Genomic DNA, 26,071 nt, shown 5'->3' on the forward strand with positions numbered 1-26,071 from the left:
CTATGGTATATACCTACATACAAATATGTGCAGTTGGAGTCCAGTAAACAGATATGATTTTGCAAGTTCCATCTGGCCTCCGTGTAAGCCCATGTTACAGCGAAAGGAGGACAGAGGGACTTGGTAGGAATATGGGTGTACATGGTGTCTGAAAAGTCTGTTACATGGAAGATATCCTGTCTGGCTGTGAGAAAAAGTAAAGATTTGCTTCCAGTTTGAGTATCTATGGTTTTCCATTCCAGCTGCTATAGGATAAGTCACAGATGATTGTAGGTCAGGCTTTAGCAATTAGCATGTAAGTTTTAAGGTATTGCATATGAAATACTGATTACAGCACGTAAGGCACTCCGTCTTCAGGCCACGAGTGGCCTACCAGGATCATCTGACCGCCTTGTCATCCTCAGGGAGGATGCTGATAGGAGGGGCGTGGGGTCAGCACACCGCTCTCCCGGTCGTTATGATGGTATTCGGTCGAGTAGCTCTTCACAGCGCATGGCGGCCTGGATGGTCACCCATCCAAGTGCCGACCATGTGCGACAGCGCTTAACTTCGGTGATCTCACTGGAACCGCTGTAGCCACTGCGGCAAGGCCGTTGCCAATTACAGCACGTAAGTTATCTTTTTCAGTTGCGTCAAATACCTCCATAGCAATGCACTCATGGAAGTTCGAAGATCCTAGGTCGAAATCTACGGTAGCTTTGCTTTTAGGAGTAGTAAGCTGTGAGGTGGTTATTATGTCATGTTGGTGGTAGTCAGCAAATGGACCGACGGCTGAGGTCCTGCAGAGGATAGGCTATGGATGTTTAGTGTCCTGGCAGCAATGTAAGTTGTGAAACGTACTGGTGAAAAGTCATAAGAAATGTGATGAGATGGAAGAAGTCGATATGGGTGAAGTGTTTGGTATGATTGTTAACAGTGACTGTGGTTAAACTGAAAAGGGAAAAGCAGAAGATTAGGGTTTCAATATACATCGGAGTCAAGGTCAGTAGAGAAGGGGATTGGCGAAGAATGGGGAATGAAATTGACCGTATCTTTTTCAGAGCAACTATCCCAGCAACTGCGATAAAATGTTCAACGAAACCACAGATAAATCAAATCTGGATGGACAGACGAAGATACGAACAAACGTCCTCCGGAATGCGAGATTACTGTCTTACCACTGGTGGCCGAGGAGGCATAACAGTTCCATATCTGCTCACGAGCAGTGGGCTACTTGTGCGGGTATAGCCCACTGGGTGTCTGCGTCGTATGCTCACCTCATGTCGAGTCCGTGCTTGAGCAGGTGCGGGGGCGGCATGAGCAGCGGGAAGGGCGGGAAGGGCAGCGAACCCAGGGCCGAGGACAGCGCCAGCGGGTCGCCGGCGGCGGCCGCGGCGGCGGCGGCGGCGGCGGCTGCGGCGGCGGCGGGCGGCGGCATCAGCATCTGGCGCGCCTGCGCAGACCGCCCGTCGTGCGGCGACATCTTGCGCCGCAGGTACGGCGAGTGCAGCTTGGGGTTGGGGTTGGCGCTGTGCCGGTTGCGCGACCTCCGCGAGCTGAACATCATGCTGCAGCCCTCCACCTGCCGACAAACAAGACTCATAAAGTCCTGTGTGGGGCCAGATTTTCCTCACGCGTAACATAAGGACCCTGCACAAAAAATTTGCCACCCCAGGAGACATTACGCTACTAAAATGTAAACTCACCTCTGAAATAAATAATTTCCTTATTTCGGCGAAGAAGAGACGCCCATATACAGCGGAAGCTATTAATTGATTACCATATTTCACAGAGCTAGCAAATTTCTGTGATAACTGGTTCAAATGGCTCTGAGCACTGTGGGACTTAACATCTGAGCCATCAGTCCCCTAGAACTTAGAACTACTTAAACCTAACTAACCTAAGGACATCACATAACACCCAGTCATCACGAGGCAGAGAAAATCCCTGACCCCGCCGGGAATCGAACACGGGAACCCGGGCGTGGGAAGCGAGAACACAAATGAACACAGAGATTAAAGTTTCTTGTGAAGCCCTGACATGTGCTGTGCTCATCTTTGGTCTTGTGAAGTGGCTGTCTTTTTATGAGTGTTCCGGTACCCCGTTCACAACTTCGAAAGGTAACTTGAAACACGACATCACAAACAACAGCGCAAGAAAACATGTTTCGTGAGTGGTAGCGGTATCTGAAAAACCTCTTCATATTTTTGAAACAAACATGGTCGGTTAACTGTCAATATGTCTTTAAATTCCTGTGATAACAGATAGCTAGATTTCATCCCACTATTCTAAATAGTCGCTGATGTTATACTGTATGTGGGATGAAAATTGCGTGATTTTTCAGCGCGCCAGTCGGGTGCCATAAGCTGGCTGAGTGTGCGATAAACCAGGAACGTATACATGCAGTGCTGTGACCACAGCTGTCATCGTCTTGGAACATGGGAGTGATCACAGCATACTCATCACGAAGAAGAGGCAACAATTAGTCATCGAGTATGTTGGATGATCATCCTGGTTCATATTCATCCTAGTGTGAATGAGAAGGTCCAAAAACACCAGTAATACATCACAAACCATCCTCTGGCCTCTAGATCTCTTACTGTAGATGGCTGTAGTTAGTTGGCAGATCATTTCCATTTTGTTACTGTGTGACACGAAGGCTTCTTTATTTGATAGATTAGACTCGATGGATTGACAATGACATTTACAATTTTCTTTCGGCTTAATTTTTCCTAGTCCGACCTGCAGTTCTATTGTTATTATTATCATTTTATTGTTATTTTATTTTTAACAGCCCTTTTGAAGAGTACAATAAATCAACATTTTTCTGCTTCATTGTTTTCGACTGTAGTTTCCTTTGGGTCCACACTCCTTTCATTCTTGGTTAGTGTTGTTCCTGCTCATCTTGTGACCACCTTCTTCCAGTTCTTGATTCTTTCCATCCTGAAAGACTGCTTTTCCTGTTTATTCTTTAAAATCTGTTTTCATTCTTATTGTCTCCAAGTCGAACCTGGCATTTTAATATCTTTTCCTACCTATCTCAATAATGTTGTTTTTAATTTCTGATTGTTTAATAGGTCAAAGATTTGTTTATACGTTCTATTATTATTCATCCCACATACGTGTCCACAGAATTTCAATATTCTTTTTCTCATAACATCTATCTTTTGAACTTTCATACACAGTTCTGTATTATATCTTAATATGTATTCTGATTCACTGCCGCCTTGGGGACCTAGTATTTTTGTTAGAATTCTTTCATTTTTTTCTGATTTATTGAGTTTAAGAGTTACTACTGCACTGAGTATTTCTGGTCTTACCACATTTCATTGTGTTTCAGTTTTGTCTTGCAGGACAAAGTCTTTTTAGTGCAGATGTATCTTGTTATCATTATTACCCTATTATTATCACCACTGTCGTACCAACTTGTATTAATAACAACGCGTAATAACTTAAAAAATGTTAGAAATACGGCCTATTACATAAACAGACACAGTAGGTCTAAAGCAAACAGTCCTACGTATTGTGAAGGTCTATTTGCCTCTGTATGATCCACGTCTCCTCCTAAAGCCCTAGACCGATTTCAGCCAGACTTGCTACACATATTACTTACTATCTGGAAAGCAACGCTGTGAGAGTAAAAACCTATCAAAGGGGTGGAGATGGATATGACAAAGAAGTGTAGCTCACAACACGCGAATCCCCACAATTTATTTATTCTCTATTCGAGAACGAGAGGAGATAGTGACTTGCACCAATCTTTACACATAATTTCAAATATTTAAGAAACTTTTTCGAGCTAAGAACCCCTACAGAATGATAAAAGGTAAAAATGTTTATCGCTTACTACAATTTCCGTGTTCATACAGTAAAACTACCTCGTGAAGCATGACGTTGTAATTTATTGCTTTTCTTCTAACAACTGTATTCACCACAAATTTTGCAGACAGTACCAAGGAATGTCTCTCCGAAATTGTACCACTGCCGACACATAGTACAGAACGTATGACGTCGGAGACACAGAGATGATTGAAAAACTGTCCCATCATGTATGGTCTATAAATTTATTACGTCTGTGCTATTAACTCTATTCGAAATAGAGTTTGCAAGCAGTATAGAAATACAGCACTGAATGTGTGTATAGAATTATATCTTTTACGACTTATTTTTCAGGACATACGGCGCCATAAAAACTGACTCTATTCGAAATAGAGTTTGCGAGCAGTATAGAAATACAGCACTGAATGTGTGTATAGAATTATATCTTTTACGACTTATTTTTCAGGACATACGGCGCCATAAAAACTGAGGTACATTAAAACAGAAGTGCAGAGCGAAATTCGCTACAGACACAGGTGAAATACGAGTACGAATATGTGATAAATATGGAAAATATATATGGCATGTGTGTACTCCTTAACCCTTGGATCGATTTCAACAAAAGTCGACACCCGAATTATTTACTAGCTGGAAATAAATACTGGGGTGGGGGGGAAGGGGGGCTGAGGGGAATGGAGGAGGCGAATCAGTATCCTCCTATTGGAGTGGGAGTGATAATGTGGGGAGAGAGGGGGGGGCAGATGACGAAGAAACAGTGATGAGGAAGGAGGAGATGGACAGAGACAGGGAGAGAAGAGGATGAACAGAGTGAGGATGAGGGAGAAATGAACAGAGGAACAGGAAGGAGCAGATCGACAAGAAAAGGTTGAAAGAGGAGATGGATAGAGATAGGGTCAAATGAAGTGAGAGGGGGAGAAGCAGATGGATAGAGTGAGGGGTGGGAGGATGAAGATACAGAGTGTGGAATTGAGGAGGTGGACTGTGGGGGAGGAGTAGATGGACAGCGAGAGGGGGAGGAGGAAATGGAAAGAGAGAGCCGGATGGAGGAGATGAATGAATAGAAGATTGGATTCATACCTGGGCAGTACTGGATACTCGTCTTCTGAATAAATAATATTTATGCAGGATGGTTACTTACGGTGCACTTGTGCATCTCCCGCAGGTGGACGGCGGAGAAGTGTATCTTGAGAGCGCCCTTATCGCAGAAGGTCTTGAAACAGACGTTACACTGGACGCGCTTCTTGCCTGTGGTGGGGTTGACGATCTGTGTGCCCAGGTTGATGGGCAGGTCGCACGAGCCGGAGCGCCACTGGCGCTTTAGCGGCGTCGATGTGGCCGCCGCAGCCGGCAGCTGAGGTGGCAGTTGCTGCTGTTGGTGCTGCTGCTGCTGATGCTGCTGCGGCGTCAGCGGCGGCGGGGGCGGCGGAGGCGGCTTGGGCGGCGCCGGGCGCATCCTGAGGCCGTCCAGCGCGTCGCGGCTGAGGTTGAGCGCGCTGTGCGCCAGCGGGGAGCGCTCCTCGGAGCAGCCTCCGTTGAGGATGTCGGCCACGGTGTACTTGCGGCCGCCGTTGGAGGCGGCGCGTCCGCTGGCAGGTAGCGGGGCGACCGCCGAGTAAGGCGGAGGGCCCGCGGGCTTGGCGGCGGCGCGCCCGCCCGTGCTGAGGTTCATCGGGCCGCCGTTCGCCTCCGCCGCCGGCTGCTTGGTGCCGCTCCAGTCGGAGGGCGACGGCGCCTTCCCGTTGGCGCTGGAGGTGGAGGCCGGCGGCGGCGCTCGGCTGGCGCCGGACGCGGACAGCTGCTGCTGCTGCTGCTGGTGTTGGTGGTGGTGCTGGTGGTGGTGGTGGCTACCGTGGTGGTGGTGGTGGTGGTGGTTGTTGGCGTGGTGCTGCTGCGGCAGGTGGGGCGGCGTCATGGGCGGCGAGGGCGGCGGCAGCACGACGGGCGGCGGCGAGGCGAGCGCGCGGCGCACGTCGGCGGCCAGCAGCTGCAGCGCCAGCGCGCGCGTCTCGCTGAAGCGCAGGAACTGCCGCACCACCAGCGGCTCCTCGTCCGCCGCGCACATGTGCCACCGCTCCAGCGGCGTGCCGTCCGACAGCTGCGCACACAGAGCACGACGCGGCACTCTCTAGCAGATCCCTGGACTCGCGGCAGTACGACGATGGGAAAGAACCGTGCACGGGAGGCTACTAAAACCGCACAGACTTCAGTAAAATGACTTTCGGCAGTTATACAATGATGTACCTAACATACAGGGTGAACGCCAACATCACTATCAAAGTTACACAGGTTTTTCTGGTATATTTTCTACTTTGACTAAGGCACCCGTGGCTCGTTAGAGGGTAATTGAATATCGTTTAATTTCTTACTTACTCTAGTGGTCAAAATACATTATGTGTACATTAGCTTTAAAATGCCTTGCGTCGTGGCAACCCCATCGTAATAATGGCATGTATGCTGGTCTGGTTGGTTCTTAGCAAAAATTGGAGGAGGATCATATCAGTCTCGATCCAGGCAGTGGCTGGATAAAGGCATCCCGAAAGGAAAGATGGCAGTGTCTTCCCTTCAGATTTTGTCGCCTAGAGCCCCTCTATTACCATAGAAGTTATTTCTTTATTCATTAACATTACAGAGTGACCCACTACTTGGTAACTATGGTGGGTAGTTTGCTACTAATCACAAGTAATAAATCTTTAGAGTCTGTGTCTTCACTCTTTTCTGCAGGTTTTCACAGTGCCGTTATTTGTCCTCTCCTTTACATAATTGCATTGTTACACTGAGAAACGTATAATACAAAAAATAAGTTTTGGAAAAGGGAGACAAATATTACTATGATACTAAGAAGAAAGTAACAGGCGATCGGAAAGATTTCAGTAGAAAAAGAGGCCGCTTTACATGGCTGTTTCAAATGGGACAGCTTCGGTAAACACTTCGAGTCTGTCTCACCTGGAGTAGCGTATTATGCTGAGGTTACTATTATACAGGACGAATCTTATTAATATTTAGAAACTCCCAAATCGACGAAGATGACGCTGAGACAAATAATTTAATATCAGACACATGAGGCTGCACATGTCGGAAAATACCCGAAAAGTGGACAAATGTGAGCCATGTGACGTCACCGGATGACTTACCTCGCCGCAGGTGCAGCGGTTGAGCCCACTGGTGTGTGGCACCTCGTCATCCCGACCCAAGTACTCGTGTCCGTGTGACTCCGGACCAACGTGCAAGACTTGAACGCGTGCGGATCAGGGTTCGAATCTTGGATCTGGCAAGAATTATGTTTTTCACTGCAGAATCAATTATGTTTTTACATTGAGGTAAGAGTTATTATTTCATTTACCGGTCTCCGAGCCTCCACTGGTTTCTTGCCAACTAGGATCGACAAGCGCAATCGCTGCACTTGTGCCCAGGTACGTTATCGGTGACGCCACATGTTCAACGAGTGTCATCCACATTTGGGGTATTTCCCGACATTTGTAGCCCCGTGTGTCTTACATTAAATTACTTGTCTCAGCGTCATTTATGTCGCTTCGGGGTTTTTTAAACAATAATAATAGTCGCCTTGTATATGTGTATGTCATGACATTAGTTTTACCTTTTTTGTGTGTGAAGTACGATAATACTGAAACTTCCTGACAGGTTAAAACTTCGTGTCTGACCGAGACTCGAACTCGGGAACTCTGCCTTTCGCGGGCAAATGGTTTACCAGATGAGCTACCAAATGGTTATATTATTTATTTCTGCAATTACGTTCTCCATTTGCCCGGGCCATACACGGGAGAGGAGCTTACGAAGGGTGACCTCAGCCTCATCTCCCCGAAGGGCGGTTCTTATCTGTGTTGTGCATTAGTGTAGTAGTATAGTTAAATATTATTATACGGCATATGTATTTTCATGTTTAATATTATGTTTTACGATCTGCATCTTATACAGTTTACATACTGATATCGTAACACACTTGCTAACACCCGTTACGTGACGAAAAAATGAGTAAACAATGGAAAATATGTTATGTGGACATGTGTCCGGAAACGCTTACTTTCTATGTTAGAGCTCATTTTATTACTTTTCTTCAAATCACATTAATCATGGAATGGAAACACACAACAACAGAACGTACCAGCGTGACTTCAAACACTTTGTTACAGGAAATGTTCAAAATGTCCTCTGTTAGCGAGGATACATGCATCTACCCTCCGTCGCATGGAATCCCTGATGCGCCGATGCAGCCCTGGAGAATGGCGTATTGTATCACAGCCGTCCACAATACGAGCACGAAGAGTCTCTACATTTGGCACCGGGGTTGCGTAGACAAGAGCTTTCAAATGCCCCCATAAATGAAAGTCAAGAGGGTTGAGGTCAGGAGAGCGTGGAGGCGATGGAATTGGTCCGCCTCTACCAATCCATCGGTCACCGAATCTGTTGTTGAGAAGCGTACGAACTCTTCGACTGACATGTGCGGGAGCTCCATCGTGCATGAACCACATGTTGTGTCGTACTTGTAAAGGCACATGTTCTAGCAGCACAGGCGATGAATCGAGGAAGTACAGTACATACTGACGAAACTAAAATGAGCTCTAACATGGAAATTAAGCGTTTCCGGACACATGTCCACATAAAATATTTTCTTTATTTGTATGTGAGGAATGTTTCCTGAAAGTTTGGCCGTACCTTTTTGTAACACCCTGTACACCTGGCGTATTAACTGGGCAATGGGGCTGGCCGGAGTGGCCGTGCGGTTCTAGGCGATACAGTCTGGAGCCGAGCGACCGCTACGGCCGCAGGTTCGAATCCTGCCTCGCGCATGGATGTGTTTGATGTCCTTAGGTTAGTTAGGTTTAATTAGTTCTAAGTTCTAGGCGACTGATGACCTCAGAAGTTAAGTCGCATAGTGCTCAGAGCCATTTGAACCATTTTTTGGGCGATGGGCATTCGGGGTTTTAGAAGCATCTTCTACTACGATCACCAGGTTACATGCCAGATATCTGTGCCCAGTCCACACGGTAACTCGGCAGGTCACTCGGGGCCGGTGACTTGTTATGTAACTAGGTTGGCGCTCTGACCCGATGGCGGGTCACTGAGCAGCAGGTACGCACCTGCAGGATGTAGCCGCGGGCGTAGTCGTCCAGCGACCAGCCGAAGCCGGCAAGCACGTGCAGCAGCTCGTCGCGGCGCAGCACGGAGAAGAGCCTGTCCAGCAGGATCTTGAGCCTGATGGGCAGCGCCTGGCAGCCGTACAGCACGAGGCTCGCGATGTCGAAGGCGGCGTTCGCCTGCACCGTCGTCTGGCCGCCCAGCTTGTCCAGCGCTGCAACACAACCACACGAGTCTTCCAGCACTCTGGCGGACGCTAAACGTCGGATTCCTATGCAGCATCTGACGCACGCGCCTGCTGTTTCACGTCTGCCACACTGTACTGTTAAAGATGGCATTACGAGGGTCACTCCAAAAGAAATGCACACAATTTTTGTAAAAATACAGTTTTCATTCTGCATGTGTGAAAGTTATACAGGTAGATACCTCCTTCCCGCTTGTTTTCAAACTTAGTTCAACCTGTTCCCGCGAGTGACGCCGTCACAGCATGTCTTCAAGATAGCTGCTAGACTTGACGTTCGTCAGAAGCAACGTGCTGTCATAGAATTCCTGTGCTGTGAAATCGAAACAGTGGGAAACACCCACAAGAGGTTGAAAAAGATGTATGGAGATGCTGCTGTCGATCGCAGCACAGTTAGTCGGTCGGCAAGCAGGTTATGTGATGAAAGCGGGCACGGCAATATTGGGGATTGTCCTCGCAGCGGTAGGCCTCGTGCTGCACACACTCCAATGTGAAGAGAGTTAACGAATTGGTGACTGCTAACAGATGTATCACAGTGAACGAATTGTCACGCTACACTGGGATAGGGGAGGGAAGTGTTTGCAGAATACTGAAAGTGTTGGCGTTAAAAAAGGTTTGTGCCAGGTGGGTTCCCAGGATGTTGACAGTGGCTCACAAAGAAACAAGAAAAACGGTATCCAGCGAACTTTTGGAACAGTACGAGAATGGTGGAGATACATTTCTTGGAAGAACCGTGCCAGGTGATGAAACATGGCTCCATCATTTTTCACCAGAGACGAAGAGGAAATAAATGGAGTGGCTCGTGCAAATTCACCCAAGAAAAATAATTCAAACCCACACCTTCTGCTGGAAAAGTTATGGCTACGGTGTTTTTCGGTTCCGAAGGACTCTTGCTTGTGGACAACATACCAAGTGGAACCATCATAAATTCTGATGCATATGTGACGACACTGAAGAAACTTCAAGCTCGACTGAGTCGTGTTCGACCACATCGGCAAAAGTAGGATGCTTTGCTGTTGCACGACAATGCAAGCCCACATGTCAGTGAAAAAACCATGGAAGCGATCACAAAACTCGGATGGACGACACTGAAACACCCGTCTTACAGTCCTGACCTGGCTCCATATGACTATCATCTCTTTGGGAAACTGAATCACTCTCATCATGGAACAAGACTTGAAGATGATGACTCCGTTGTGCACGCTGCCAAACAGTGGCTCCAACAGGTTGATCCAGAATTTTACCGTGCGGGTATACAGGCGCTGGTTCCAAGAGGACGTAAGGCAGTGGAGAGGGAGGGATATTATGCGGAGAATTGAAAATATTGTTCCTAAGGGATGTATCTACACACTGCAAAACTTTCCAACATGTAGAATAAAAGATGGATTTTTTAAAAAATAGTGTACATTTCTTTTGGAGTGACCCTCGTATATGGGACAGTGTCCCGCGATGCGTCTTCTTATCTACGGCTGACTCTAGTGCAGCGGTATAGACGCAGCAGCGGAGGAAGACAAGGGAGCACGTCCGAGGGAAAAGTACTGTTTACGATGGTAAAAGATGAAAAGCTGGTGGAAATGGTTTCAAAATTTCCTTGAATGTGCGACGTATCCTTACCATTATAGAAGAAACGAACTGTGAAGAATATGGCTGGGAGCGAAATAGCAGATTTCGGGAAGAGAACAAGTAAGAAAATTACTATACATTTCCCGTTTATTCGTAATGTTTACTAGTTTATTTTCGAACAATTAATGCGTATTACAATAAACGAAAACAAGACTATTGCATTTTCCATTTATTACTGATTTATCATTACAATAATGAGGAATACACGAATTGAATATCAGAACCTGCTGCGTATTATACAAGTTTAATTCATAAAAATATCCATACATGTTTAAAAAGGTATTCAGTAACCCGAGAAACTCCGAAACCCACAGAGTCCTGATAACTTCACTACTTTGCCAGGGTGTTATCCCTGCGCCCACATGGATGCTGAAGTATTTTGTAAACGAATATCACGCGGAAAATTCCCATCAGCATTCCCATAACCGCCACTCCTTCCTAACGGTCCAAGATTTTCAGTAGGTAGTGGTTTAATTCAAAAGGAGGCTCTTTTTCTTCTCTAAGGATGCATTTCTAAGTAAATTGTGTAAACAGCAAGTAACGATAACATAAATATCAGTCTTTTCTGGCATTGGAATGTTCGGCGAATTAAATGTGAGAAATTTTTGACTTAAGAGGCCGTAGGCTTTTTCAGAGCTCTTGAAAAACAGTAGTTACAAATGCCAATTTTGTCAGTTCCGGAACTCCGACGAGACAAAGCTTCATCATGTCTGGACATAATCAAAACGCCTCGTCGCCTACAAAACCATGTGGCACTAATATTTCCGAATTCGGCAATACAGTAGGGCGGAGGAAACATCTTACCACTTGCATGTCATTTCCCGATATTACTTTTGCCACAAATTCCAGGGTTGCCTTCCTTCCCTTGCGACCCGACACCAATGAAAGCGAATCTGCAGTTTGCGTCAACCAAAGCAACAGGGACGGTAGATAAAAAATAATTATAATTGTAATATAGTGAGCCTCATATCGCAGGAAAAAAATTGCACATGTCTCCATGTCCTTCTTGATATCTTCTCTGACGAGATAAAATGCGTAGTTGAAATGCGATATGTTCAACTTGAAATACTCCAGAAATTTCTGGTCATTTTTTACCAAATGCCGGCTGATGAGATGATCAAAACAATCTTCCTCATTTCTTTTTCGGGAAATAGGCGGTGTTTCAGCATCTCACTCGCATAGCTGTAGTGAATCTCTTCATCTTCAAATTCTTCTAACACTGCATACAACGACATACCGCGCTCACTCATCCTTTCGATAAAGACAGATGAGGACAACTAACTCCGTGCGCTGACGCTGTACAGGAATCGCCACTCAAGCGTCGGCCGTGCTACGTCAGACGCATAACGGTAGACGCATGCTTCAAACGCTGCGTAAGGATCCCATCTTAACGGATGCCTCGCCTCGGCAACAGGATGGCCGTCACAGGATCTCACTTATCCAGTATCCTATAGCAGAAAATTCGTGACAACTGGGAACCTTAGTGTCGGTATTACACTGAAGCACAAATGACAGCAGAAGAAAATTAAAATCGTGTACAGAGCTGCGATAGTGCTGAGATTTAGCCACAGAGACGCACACGAAGTCACGTTACGCAACTCGTTGAGGCAGACGAGCAGAGCAGCCGTTCCAAGCTCTCTGCAACTGTCAGGGATTTTCTTACACCGACAGATGCAGTTGTCACCTTCCACGAAACAAAAACATTTGCAAATTCCTAGTCTCTTGCTGTTCTCCACCTTTGCAAAACACTGTCCTCTGAGCACAACTGAGCGCTCTGTTGCGATTACGAAAATGGCGTAGTTCCTCCTTTTGTCAGACTCATAACCTGTCCCTTAAAAATTAAGATAAATGGTGGTCTCCTTCTGTCAAACAGTAAAATAAATGCTCCCATGTTCTCTCACTTTTTCCCCCCTTGTGTCTCCGTTCGTTAATCACTCTAGTCAGTTTCTTTACCTCTCTCTTGATTATTTACATTCTTCCATGTTCCTCTTTCAGCTCTCTCACTTCTGTTACATCCACTGCTGCCCGTGCCCTCTATTTCCGTCAAGCTGCCTGTAATTTGTCTTCGTCGTTCTATTTTTCAGAAATGGACTTTTTTCTCCTATAGCTACAACTGTTACCATTAATTACGTGACACTTATACGTAAGTGGTATCCACAATAAATGTAACACATAAGTGCCCTCATGAACATAACATAGAATTCTCGATTGGTAGAATGAGAGTGCCTGATGGCCCTAATATTGCTACGATCAGTAAATAAATAAGAATAAGAGGAACTTTAAACGCGAACACTTATGTTAGGCTTTACCGTGACTGTTATTGACATTAAATGAAACAACAAGTTTACTGTTACCAGTCACCGTTTTATTGATTTCCACGACGCGTTTCAAAGGTTTAAACCTCCATCATCGGGTGGATTTACATTAGTTAGTGTGACATTTGTGTGTGTGTTGTGTTACGATTTTCTGGAGGAACTTGTGGCACTATCTCCAGTGGTCACAGGTTCTTTCCGCTGTTGTAACACATCACATGTATGCAGTATACATGTGATGTGTTACGAGTAATGTAAGTAGTTTCTTTTGTGCGTGAAGTCTGTGAAGATCATGTGAGAGTGAGACAGATTTTTCTCTACTGTGAAGGTGTTTTAGGAGAGAACACTTGAAACATACAATGACTGCAAAAAGCAGCAGCTTTTGGGAAACTAAATGTGAGGTTAGTATAGTTTAGTAAAATCTTAGTAAACGAATGACTATTTCGTTACAAGATTATCTTAAATATCTTTAATGTGGATTGTCCACTTAACTTAAAATTTTTTAATTGTGTCACTAAAACAATCGAATTGAAGTTTTGATTTGTGTCAAGAGTTTATATGATTTACTGTAAAACACAAGTATATTTTTTGTGGAGTCACAGTCTCGAAGAATTTCTTAAATTATTTGATATTCGTCAACGACTGTACTGTTTATTACAACATCCACCACTGCAGTTTCGACCATAGGTCATTTTCAACTGGCTACAGGTGTTGGAAATACAGCAATAATCAACATTAACAAAAAAAAATTAAAATGCGAGAAGCCTCTAATGGTTCGTGTCAGTCTTAGTCATATAGATGATAATTAATTGAAACCCTCAGCTGCCGACAGGTGCTATCGACATACAGACATACATCGATGGGGACAGCTGAAAATGTGTGACCCGACCAGGACCTCCTGCTTACATGGAAGACGCTCTATCGATCTTTTTTTTTTTTTTTTTTTTTTTTTTGTCCGATGTAGTTCGTTGCGTTTGGTCTGGGCGGACGTCACAAGACATCCGTTCAAGTTGATCGTTGGATCGTTGATTCTTTGACTCAGGTTTTTATTACAGAGAGCACGCAGCCCTCTGACCGAACACGTTGAGCTACCGTGCCGGCTCTGAGCCACCGAGCACACAGATAAACAGTACGACTGCAGATACTTATCCCTTGCACGCTTCCCCATCGATGTATGTCAACAACACCTGTCGGCAGCTGAGGGTTTCAATTAATTATCATTTATTCTAGAGAAGCTCCACTGTCATCAATGGTATCTGTTCTTTCGAGAACAGTTACTATCTTCCTATTTAGTCATATAGAGTATCCGTGTGTGATGGATGGGATAAACACTCATGAAAGCCAATTCGTTCTCGCTGCACACGTCATACCGTATTGATAGCATTTCCGCCATCAACAGTAATCATCGTGATGTCGAAGAAGCAAATGTTGCCTTTTCAGAAATTTTGTACAGCTGTGGCATCTAGCCAAAGGTAAGTAATCGTGTGATAATATTATAACAGTAATTATCTACTGAAACTTGTGGGTGTTATGTAGGAATAAACTGCCTGTGCGGTGTAAGGTAAGGGTCAAAAATAAATAAATAAAGATGACTGCGCACACGTTAAGGCTTGACATTTGCTTGTTAGTATGATTAATAACAACTACATACAAATCTTGAAACTGGCAGTGGTCTCTCAGTCAAATCAGCCTCGAGCACATCATTGTAAGATGACTGTTGAATGACTCATAATATTTACGAAGACAGAATGAGTGCTCTTGAACCTCTTTCGCTGTCGAGTGGCTTTGACCATAGAGGTAGGAGAGACCCGCCTGATATTATGCAGGCCCTCGCTGGCGATCAAACACAAATCGTGCGTTGCTCCCGGGATGAAAGGGCACGCAACACGCGCCTCTGTTTCGTTAAGGAGACAGCGCTCGGTGATTGAGCGCCATGTTCCGGGGCCCGCCAGCGCCTCCCCCGTGGGAGTGGCCCGTGGCCTCGTTTAGGCGGGGCCCGCTTTGTGCGGTGACAAAGGGCGCTTCCTGCCGGCGCAGGGAGCCGCCCTCCGCCCTGGTGCAAGGGTTGAGACGCGCCTCGGACAGCGCACGGCAGCACGGCGCAGCATATGTACGGGCGGGGTAGGGGACAGGGCACTGGGGGCGGCTTTGTGGGCAGCTGCAGCGGTCGCGACAGCCAATGACACGGGCCGCCTCGAAAGCCTGCTCAAGGGAGCAGTCCCCGTCCCAGTGTCCCACAGGCGGAGGGGGGCGCGAGAGGATTACTGCCACTTAACGGACGGCCCACCAGCGCCGCTGCGAATGCTGCACCCGCGGGCTCCCGTCGTTGCGTCACTCGAAGCTGCAAGTCAAGTCCCTTGCACAGCTGCAGTGCTTAACTTGCAAAGCTACTCACGCACCAGCGAAGCTACGGTACCGATTCAGCGAGAGAAAATTTGGATAACATTACGGTGGTCCACTGGTACAATCCCCCAGGCTGTGGCCAGCAAGGAGACCGCACAGCAGTCGGATTTTTGGTTGGGGGGCGGGTTGTTTGGGGAAGGAGACCAGTCAGCGAGGTAATCGGTCTCGCCGGCCGGGGTGGCCGAGCGGTTCTAGGCACTACAGTCCCGAACCGCGCGACCGCTACGGTCGCAGGTTCGAATCGTGCCTCGGGCATGGATGTGTGTGATGTTCTTAGGTTAGTTAGGTTTCATTAGTTCTAAGTTTTAGGGGACTGATGACCTTAGAAGTTAAGTCCCATAGTGCTCAGAGCCATTAATCGGTCTCATCGGATTAGGGAAGGACGGCGAAGGAAGTCGAAGGAAGTCGGCCGTGCCCTCTCAAAGGAACCATCTTGGCATTTGCCTGGAGCGATTTAGGGGAATCACAGAAAAGCTAAATTAGAATGGCCGCACGCGGGATTGAACCGTCGTCCCCGGATTTTTGCAACTTTTTTTGTATATACGAGGTGTTTCAGAAGTGATGGTCAATATTCAGTGATATGACAGGAACCATCATTCGAAACAAAAATGTCACGTAAACATGGCGGTCTAAAACGCTTAGCTTATGGCCTACGAACTAATCTTGACTTCGATACATTGAAACAGATATCTTCTACAAGAAGCTCTTTGCTTCCCATATTTTGGGAAGCGATAGTATGGACCAAAACAAGGAAAAAGTGTCCAGTAAATATATGCTCTAAAATGGATACCTGAAAAGTTAAGAGCACTTGTTCATTCGACGAGTCGTGTTTCAACTAGCGAAGATCAAAAAGCGCTCATAGCTCTTGATCTATGCGTTTTAGAAGTCATGTTTACTGGAGATCGGTACAGTATATTGCGCGCTAAAGCCAAAGGTACTAACTTCGAGCCTCGGTCCGGCACGCAGGATTAATCTGTGTGGCAGACAAGTGATCACCACCGGTTGGTGGACGTCACAAGAAAAGCATTCTATGGACTGCGTTCTGCGTTGTAGCAAAAACCTGTAGCCGGTCGGCGTGGCGCCTGCAGAAGGCAGGTACTTCCTCTTGGAGGTCGGCGGAGAGGAGCTGTGGACGTCAGTAAACGGCCGTCCGCCGTTGAAAAGGCGGCGAGTGACCCGCCGGCCGCCTCCGCCGCCGCCGGTTTATTTACGGAGGCAGGGGGGAGGCAGCGACAAGGCCGGCCTGTCGGCTGCGCGCACAGCGCCGCCTCTGTCCGCCGCCGCCGCCGCCGCCCCCCTGCCACCCCCGCACCCCTCTGTCCAGCCGGCCAAGCCTCTGGCCACTGTTCGCCGTGCGGCTGCACAAGAAATACAGGTTCACCCCAAGCCTGAAGATGGGTCCACTCTCGTCATAATGCCACCAGAGGGGCCGTGAATTCACCCCATGATTTATCTTAGAACATCGACCGAAGAAAGGCAGACCTACATTTATAGCATTTGTAGGATTCCGTACCAACAACAAGGGAACACTTATAGGATCTGTAGGTCTTAAACTTAATTTTCTTCGAGGCATTTGAGTCTCATCTTTACCTGCGATAATGATAGAAGAAGAAATGAATTAACATTTGTGCCACCCCCAGGACTTGAACCCATGTCTCGTTGCTTACTAGGCAGGAATGCTAGCCATTCCACTACCACAGCACTGTACCTAATATTGCCGCACAGATTTTGTCCAATGCCCTCCCTAATACATGCCTCATATCTTCAGTTTATTTTCCCTTTCTGAGATCGCCACTATTGCTGAAAATCTCATGCACTGGAATAGCACCCCAGATTTTTTCGTAATAGGGAACTCCTATACCTCAGCGGTAGTGCTGCAGTGGTGTAATGGCTAGCGTTCCTACATACGGGTTCAAGTCCTGGCCGTGACACAAGTTTCAATTAATTTCTTCAGCATTCATCAATATTGTAGACAATGATGAGACTCAAACGTCTCGAGAAAAAATCAGTTATAAGATCTATAGATGACTTACACCTGAGGTACAGTATTTCTCCAGTAAGTCCAACGCTGGGGTGCTATTCCAGTGCCGGAGAGCCTCGGCAATAGTGACCATCTAAGAAGGGGAAAATAAGCTGAAGATGTGAACTGAAGTTTGTGTTAGGGGGGGGGGGGGCACAGGATGTGGGTGGTCCGTGCAAAAGTGTAAGCCATAGTGCTGCTGTGTTGTAATGGCTAGCATTCCTACTAGTAAGCAAAGAGACCCGGGTTCAAGTCCCCGACCGTCGCACAAATTTCACTTCATTTATTCAGCTTCCATCATTATCGTACTGACAGGATCAGTTCGACTATTAAGACCCTTTTCCTCACGAACAGATGGAGGTACCAAGCTCAAAGAAATGGCTCTGAGCACTATGGGACTCAACTGCTGAGGTCATTAGTCCCCTAGAACTTAGAACTAATTAAACCTAACTAACCTAAGGACATCACAAACATCCATGCCCGAGGCAGGATTCGAACCTGCGACCGTAGCGGTCTTGCGGTTCCAGGCTGCAGCGCCTTTAACCGCACGGCCACTTCGGCCGGCTGACCAAGCTCAAATTTGTGTCAGGCACCTTGGCGGTGCAAAAAGTTTAACCTTCTATGTCGATGCAATTGAAAGATACGGCCATATACTTCACATACGCGTAGTATACCATTAAACAACATGCCTGCAAACTGAGTGGTCGAGCGTTCGAACCTCGGTGATGCTACGGATTCTTCAGTCTCTGTTTAACACAGCCTCCACCTCTCAACGTTATGAGAAGTCGCCAGAAACAACACATCGATCCTATTCCACACTGAACTTTAGGTAATGTAGGGACACGCAGTTCGACTAAGAGGTATCCGATCAAAGGATTTGCAGCAAGCAATTAACCTACAGGAAATAATTATTATCTATAACGTAATAACGTTTGTGCGGAACACTCAGAGGCGACACCTACCCACACTTGTTCGGTTTTTAATGTATTTAGAAAAATCTTCTGGTAGTGTTGACTGAAAAACTTTCTATGATATTCTTACGTTAGCAGGGGTAAAATACACTGGGCAAAAGGTTATCTACAGCTTGTAGACAAACCAGACGGCAGCTGTAAGTGTCGATGGACATAAAAAGGTAAGGAGTGAGGCAGGTTTTCAGCGTACGACTAACGTTTTTGAATCTGTACAGTGAGCAATCTGTAAAGGAAACGAAGAAGAAAAGTTGGAAAGGGAATTGAAACTGGGGGATTGGAAATAAAAACACTGCGGATGACTTTGTAAATCTGTCACAGACCGCTATGAATTTTCAAGAGCTGTTGAACGGAATGGACAGCGTCTTTAAACAAGGTCATAAGGTGCATACCAACAAAAGTAAATCAACTGTAATTAAATCAGGTGATGCTGACAGTAGTAGGTTAGGAAATGACACACTCCTTAATGAGTAGCCGAAGTAAACAGGGTGTAAAATGCAGGCTGACAATAGCGAAAAAAGCGTTGCTGAAAACGAGACTGTTTTCAACGTCGAAAGTAAATTTAGTGTGAGAAAGTTTCCTCTGAACGTATTTGTACGGAAATGAAGCGTGGACAATAAGCAGTCCTACCGGGAAGAGTATAGACAGATGAGTGTCGAAAAGTGATAAGGTTAGTTATATCGAGTAACTAATGAGGAGATACTGAGTGGAATCTGGACAGAAAGAAATTTGCTGGAAGAACTTCACTAAGAGAATGGACTAGTTTATAAGACACAAACTGAGGCATGAAGGAATTCTCAGTTTGAAAGTGAAGGAATTGTGTGAGGGGAGAGGATGGAAGGGGTAACGGTTGTATAGGGAAAACAGGGTCTGAACACAGTAAGTAGATTCAGAAGGACGCAAGTTGCTGTTATTCAGAGATGAAGGGACTTGAACTGAAGAGGCTAGTTGGGAGAGCTGCATCAGCAAAGTCTTCAGAGTGAAGACGAGAACAACAAGAGTGTGTAAGTGGAGCTACGCCTTACAAAAATTGCTCACATACTATACTATACGATACTCAGTTCAATATAAAGCGTCATTTTGGTGCTTATTACAAACTAATCTAATTTTAAATGCGATTTCATGTGCGAAATATATAAAAAAAGCTCCGCATTGATTGGAGTATTATTCGGTTAAAGAATATTTACTGAAGCTGACAGCAAAACAGGAAAAATAATCACTATTTATGAAGATGAATAATTCTTAAACTGCCATTGTAAGGTGTTCACGGCCAACGAAAATCGCGGGACTCAATATCCTACTAGCCTGATATGATACTTTGCTATTAACTGGGTAATAAACTAAATTATAAACCACGTGTCGTTTGTAATTAAATCCAAAACAGCGTCTTCTGTTGAGACTGACTGTCGCAAGACATGAGCATAACATACTGGCTTTCAGGAATGGTATTTATATCTTTCGAGACATTTGTTTTATGTGCATTAGGCTGTGGCCTTTAAGGGTAATTTCATCTCCTGTAGAAGGAGACTTTCTCAGACGAAATGTTCAGTAGTTAGTGCTACATTAGCAAGTTTACGTTTGAAAACTAACAAGCTACATCTTTATAGCCTCTGATGATGTCTCGCGTCTTAAACCACGGTATATTGCTGATAAAATGAATATCAAGGACATTTGAAATCTTTGTTTGGGTTTTTAGTACCTATTTGCAGCAAAAATTAGATGAAAATATCTTCAATTGCTCTGTTTTACTGTGAACACACAGCCGGCCGGGGTGGACGAGCAGTTCTAGACGCTTCAGTCTGGAACCGTGCAACCGGTACGGTCGCAGGTTCGAATACTGCCCGGGCATGGATGTGTGTGATGTCCTTAGGTTCGTTAGGTTTAAGTAGTTCTAAATTCTAGGGGAGTGATGACCACAGATGTTAAGTCCCATAGTGCTCAGAGGCATTTTTGAACCATTTTTGTGAACACACACATACACACTCAGTTATCTGTTTAACACCACATACATAAACACATGTGACTGTTTATTTATCTGTTTCAGCAACACGTGAGAACCAAAGCAAAGTAATGACGCGTTCAAAATACGTCCGTGGGCAGTCGAACATACGACTTGCGCTTCGAGAGACAGTTGCTATGTTGACATGGTGCTCCCAAAACTGGATTTCGCAAACAGATTTCATAGTACCTTCTCCCGGTACTCACTCTCCAAATTCGATTCTGGAAATCCGTTTCTAGTCGCATTTTCCACTCCCACAATCGATTTTCGCTCCCACGCAAATGCACAACCGTTTTTGAAACGAGCTTGGGTTGTCAGATTAGTTCTTGTTTTGAAAATGTTTCGGGTCAGGGATTTTCTCTGCCTCGTGATGACTGGGTGTTGTGTGCTGTCCTTAGGTTAGTTAGGTTTAAGTAGTTCTAAGTTCTAGGGGGCTGATGACCATAGATGTTAAGTCCCATAGCGCTCAGAGCCATTTGAACCATTCTGATTCGAAATGTTCCTTTAATGTGGACAGAGTGACATCGTGTGCAGTGAAAAGCAGTAATATTAGACTGAACTTGAAGCTGTCTATCTCTAGTATTTGCGTGAAGGGAAACAGCGATCGTGTTGACTAAATCAGAAACTGTAACAGCTGTTTTCTAGACGCCATATTTAAAAAGGGTAGCAAATCCACTACACATTTTAGCATGTAAACACGACAGAGAAAAACGGTTTCCGAAATTCGGTTTTCCCTGTTTCGGAAGGTGTGTCGCATGTAAACGTTGTGAGTGTGTCCAGTGCCCACTTAGGGGGGTAGGAAGGAGAGCTAGAACTGCTGCAACGACGGCAGAGAGGGCGGCCATAGTTCTCGAAGTGTCCGCCCGCGGCGCGCTAATCAGGCTCCGGGCTTTCTGTCCGCTGTTGGGCAAGCGTCTTCCGCCCGCCGGGCCGGCGTCGCAATTTATAACCGCCGCTTCCGCGCGTTCTTTTTGCGAAAGGGACTGTGCGGCCCCGGCCGGTCGCCGGTTTCGTTGCGCCGCGCCATGTCCCGTGGAAGGAGGAGGAGGAGAAGAAGAAGAAGAAGGCTTTAATTACGACCTACACGCCCGTACGCGGAGAAGAGTACTTCAAAGTGCAACAAAACAGCGAACGCGGGAACAATAAGAAAACCCATTAAAACGGCGAACTATAAAGGCCCTTCAGCTACACACGCGCGCGCGCTCGGCGCACACAGAGGCACAAAGTCGGTCCGGAGAAAAAGCGGCCGGCACGCTTGTTTTCTTGTTTACGCGCTTTGATTGCCGGCGCGGCGGCAGAAGTCGCCCATAAAGTATCGGGTAGGCGTTCGTGAAAAATGTCGCGGCGCGGCGCAGAGCGGTCGGCCGTGGGCAGTCGGGATGAGCCGGCCGCGTTAATTGCGACCGAGCAGTCTCACCGCGCAAGGCTCAGCGGGTCGTAATGCGCACGCCACAGCAGGGTTGGGGCATGACTCACTGCAACGTTTGTATATAGTGCGAGGGATATTGAAAATAAAGGAAGATGAGTTGAAAAAAGTCAGGAAGAGGAGCAGATTAGTGTTTAACGTCCCATCGACAACTGGGTCATTAGAGACGGAGCACAACCTCGGTTTAGAGACAGATGGGGAAGGAAATCGGCCCGAAGCGATTTAGGGAAATCACAGAATACCTAAATCAGGATGGTCGGAAGACGGTTTGAACCGTCATCCTCCCAAATGCGAGTCCATTGTACTAACCAATTCGCCACCCTAACTCGGTGAGACAAAAGTCATCGATGGCGATATGCACATATGGAGATGGCGACAAAATGGTTCAAATGGCTCTGAGCACTATGAGACTTAACATCTGAGGTCGTCAGTACCCTAGAACTTAGAACTACTTAAACCTAACTAACCTAAGGACATCACACACACCCATGCCCAGCCGGCCGAAGTGGCCGTGCGGTTAAAGGCGCTGCAGTCTGGAACCGCAAGGCCGCTACGGTCACAGGTTCGAATCCTGCCTCGGGCATGGATGTTTGTGTTGTCCTTAGGTTAGTTAGGTTTAACTAGTTCTAAGTTCTAGGGGACTAATGACCTCAGCAGTTGAGTCCCATAGTGCTCAGAGCCATTTGAACCATCCATGCCCAAGGCAGGATTCGAACCTGCGACCGTAGCGGTCGCGCGGTTCCAGACTGAAGCGCCTAGAACCGCTCGGCCAGATGGCGACAGCATCGCGTTCATAATATGAAAGGGCACTGCATTAGCGGAGCTGTCAATTGTACATAGATGATACATGTGAAAAGGTTTAAGACGTGTGATTCTTCAATTTCTCCAGGCGTATTTTATGATGTACATCAGCGCACCTGTTGATGGCAACGTGGTAGATTGCCGAAATATTGTGTCCTATGCACACTCATACCAAGCTGTTCACCGGAGATTTATTTCGTCAGCTTTAAGACGTGTTTATGTCCGGACGACGGGAACTGAAAGACTTTGAAGGCAGTATGGTAGTAGCAGCTAGACACATGGGACATTTCATTTCGGAAGTCGTTAGGGAATTCAGTATTCCGAGATTCACAGCGTCAAGAGTGTGCTGAGAATACCAAATTTCAGGCATATCCTCTCGCCGCGGACAACGCAGTGGCCGACGACCTTTATTGAACGACCGAGAGCAGAGGCATTTGCGTAGAGTTATCGGTGCTAACAGACAAGCAACAGTGAGTGAAATAGCCGCAGAAACCAATGCGAGACGTGCGACGAACGTATCCGTTTCGACAGTGCGGCGAAACCGTGGTCTGGTCAGTTGTACCTCGATACCAGTTGATAACAGCTGATGATACGGTTCGAGCGTGGGGCAGCCCATGAAACCATGGACCCAATTTGTCAACACGGCACTGTGCAACCTGATGGTAGCTCCATAATAATATTGGATGGGTCCTCTGGTCCAACTGAACCTATCATTGACTGGAAATGATTATACTCGGCTACTTGAAGACCATATGCAGCCATTCATGTACTTCATCTTCCCGAACAACGATGGAATTTGTATGAATGATAATATACCATGTGAGTGGGCCACAGTTGCTGGCGATTGGTCTGAAGAACTCCCAGATCGACGTAATCTGGAGGTCAGTTCGTGCACACAAACATGCACTGCCAACACTTTCGCAGTTATGGACGGCTATAGAGGCATCGTAGCTCAGTATCTCTGCAGGGAACCTCCAGCGTCTTGATGCGTCCGTGTCATACCGAGCTGCTGCACAACGCCGGCTAAAGAAGGTCCGACACGATACTGAGAGACCCTATGACTTTTGTCACTTTAAGGCAATGGCAAACCACCTCCACCAGGACCTGGCCTAGTACGGCTGTGAGGATCTCCCGCATCGTTCCCCTTCGCTCTATCAAGGAGTATGCGACTTTATCATCATCAGTGTTATGTCCTTTGGAAACCATTACATATGCTTCTAGGGGATGGTCATAAAGATCTGTTTATTACATAAAAAAGAGAGAATATCATAATTAATTTTTTTTTCATTTCTTCATAGGGACACGTGTGCAGTTCTGCTACACTCGTACAATGAAATCCCCACGCCACAGTACCGTAACACACGGCTTGAGTGCATAGAACAAAATGGTACAGCCCTTTGATAAAGAGGATCATACCCCATCTTGATGATGCCATTGGTTGAGGATGACATGGCGTTCGGTGGCGCTCCATTGCCCCGCCTATGGCCAAACGCGGGTGCTTTCCCGTATTCCATGACATTCAGTGACTGACGAAGAAGTCGTGTCGTGGCACGAATTTCCAGTATGACGGCGAGCGGTTTTCAAGGTGGGACGTTTCCTGGCAGGAGACTTCTACGACCAGTGTCTACCTCAAATCATCCATCGTGCAGAAAAGCTTGATGGCCCGAACTTGATTTTTTTCTTGATGATATTCGAAACTTTATGACTGCCCTTCAAATTTCTGTATTGGAATTATAGATTGTGAAAAATGCTTAGATGCAATGTCATGCGGAATCCATATTAAACTGTAGTTCCTTCTACAGCTGGCTAGGTTAAGTGGTGTTCATACCTGCCTTCACGTTGATGAGACGTTACTTTACGTCTTTCTTTGCCATACAACAAATAAACAATATTTATTAAGGGAATGCTGGCTTCCTCGGCGAATTTCAATGATGCAATCTTCTCGGGTCATGGGCCGAGTAGTGGCGACGTGTTGCAACGTATCGACGAGTTTCCCAGTTATCTTCTGTCAAAGTAACTTCATTTGATGATGACGAGCAGGAAACTGGTTGAAACGTTGCGTCTTTGGCACGGCACGACTCATCTGATGACCCGAGATGATTTCATCAGTAATTATTTAGTTTTCCGCGCACCCTTAAATGAACTTCTTGATGCAATAATTTACCAACAGCCGTATGTATTATAGATATTTATTTTATTGTATGAACTTCTATGTCCTACCAGTTTCTGCATTATATTAATACCATCTTCAGACCCCTATACAATGAGTAGAAGAAATGTACTGTTATATTAAAAAATATATAACATACGTTAACAACTGACAGGTATCATGTTACCTATTTGCCGGCCGGTGTGGCCGTGCGGTCTAGGCGCTTCAGTCTGGAACCGCGTGACCGCTCCAGTCGCAGGTTCGAATCCTGCCTCGGGCATGGATGTGTGAAATGTCCTTAGGTTAGTTAGGTTTAAGTAATTCTAAGTTCTAGGGGACTGATGACCACAGGTGTTAAGTCCCATAGTGCTCAGAGCCATCTTTGTTAACTATTTAAGTGGCTCAAAAAACATATTGTACATCACTAAAACTATATGTAACATTAGGGCACATATGCCTGTGCCTATGTCATGCTGCTGTTAATAGTTTTCACTGTTTTACTAGAATATAGCATGATATATGAACATATGTATACGCTATTATTCATAAAACCATACCTCACAGTTGCAATAGGCCATGCAACACATCAAATGTACTGCATACAATCGTATGTCCAGTGGAACAGAGGAAGAATTTTTTAATGATAATTAACTAATATAGGTAACAATAAAATAAATTAAAATACAAGAAAATGTGACAACCATGTCAGAATACATAAGTTACATATGTGTGGTCTAGGTCGTATTATGTCTGGTACGACAAACAGCTACCGCAATATTAACGATAAAAAGCGTAAAAGAGTTTGTCTTAAAACCCAATTGCATTCACGAAGTAAACCAATGCAGTCGTACAATAAAATCATCAAACACCAGGTCATCGTACGCACTTCATTAGAACCCTTGTGAAGGACAACCCCACATTGTGCTGAGTGGATTAATGCAATGCAAGCAGCTGCCTGATATAGCCATGGTTACAAAGAAGATTCTCAATCTCTGTATATAAAAAATGTCTATCTCCCTACATGTAAGTCCTATACAATCATGCAGAATTATACCAAGTGGAATCGATTGAATAAAAAGGAAAGGAAGAAAAAGAGAAATATAGGAGGCCGCCTATATGTCTGAACATAAATCTCTAAATGAAATGTATACCATCCCTAAGACTAAGGGTATCACCTATAACAGTCTCAAATCATTCTCAGGTTACATTAAGGCTA

General features: G+C 45.9%; 1 protein-coding gene across 1 annotated transcript in view; it reads right to left on the reverse strand.

The window, feature by feature from the left end:
* LOC124709067 (zinc finger protein basonuclin-2-like) overlaps positions 1–26,071 on the reverse strand; it is a 135,635-nt gene that overhangs the window by 6,626 nt on the left and 102,938 nt on the right. Inside the window, exons 4-7 of the mRNA XM_047240716.1 lie at positions 8,916–9,127; positions 5,699–5,914; positions 4,958–5,647; positions 1,257–1,561 (exon numbers count right to left, since the gene is read on the reverse strand). Coding sequence (XP_047096672.1) covers positions 1,257–1,561; positions 4,958–5,647; positions 5,699–5,914; positions 8,916–9,127 — 1,423 coding nt within the window. The remainder of the gene's footprint in view (positions 1–1,256; positions 1,562–4,957; positions 5,648–5,698; positions 5,915–8,915; positions 9,128–26,071) is intronic.

Source organism: Schistocerca piceifrons, chromosome 7 (assembly GCF_021461385.2).
Source record: "Schistocerca piceifrons isolate TAMUIC-IGC-003096 chromosome 7, iqSchPice1.1, whole genome shotgun sequence".
NCBI lineage: Eukaryota > Metazoa > Arthropoda > Insecta > Orthoptera > Acrididae > Schistocerca > Schistocerca piceifrons.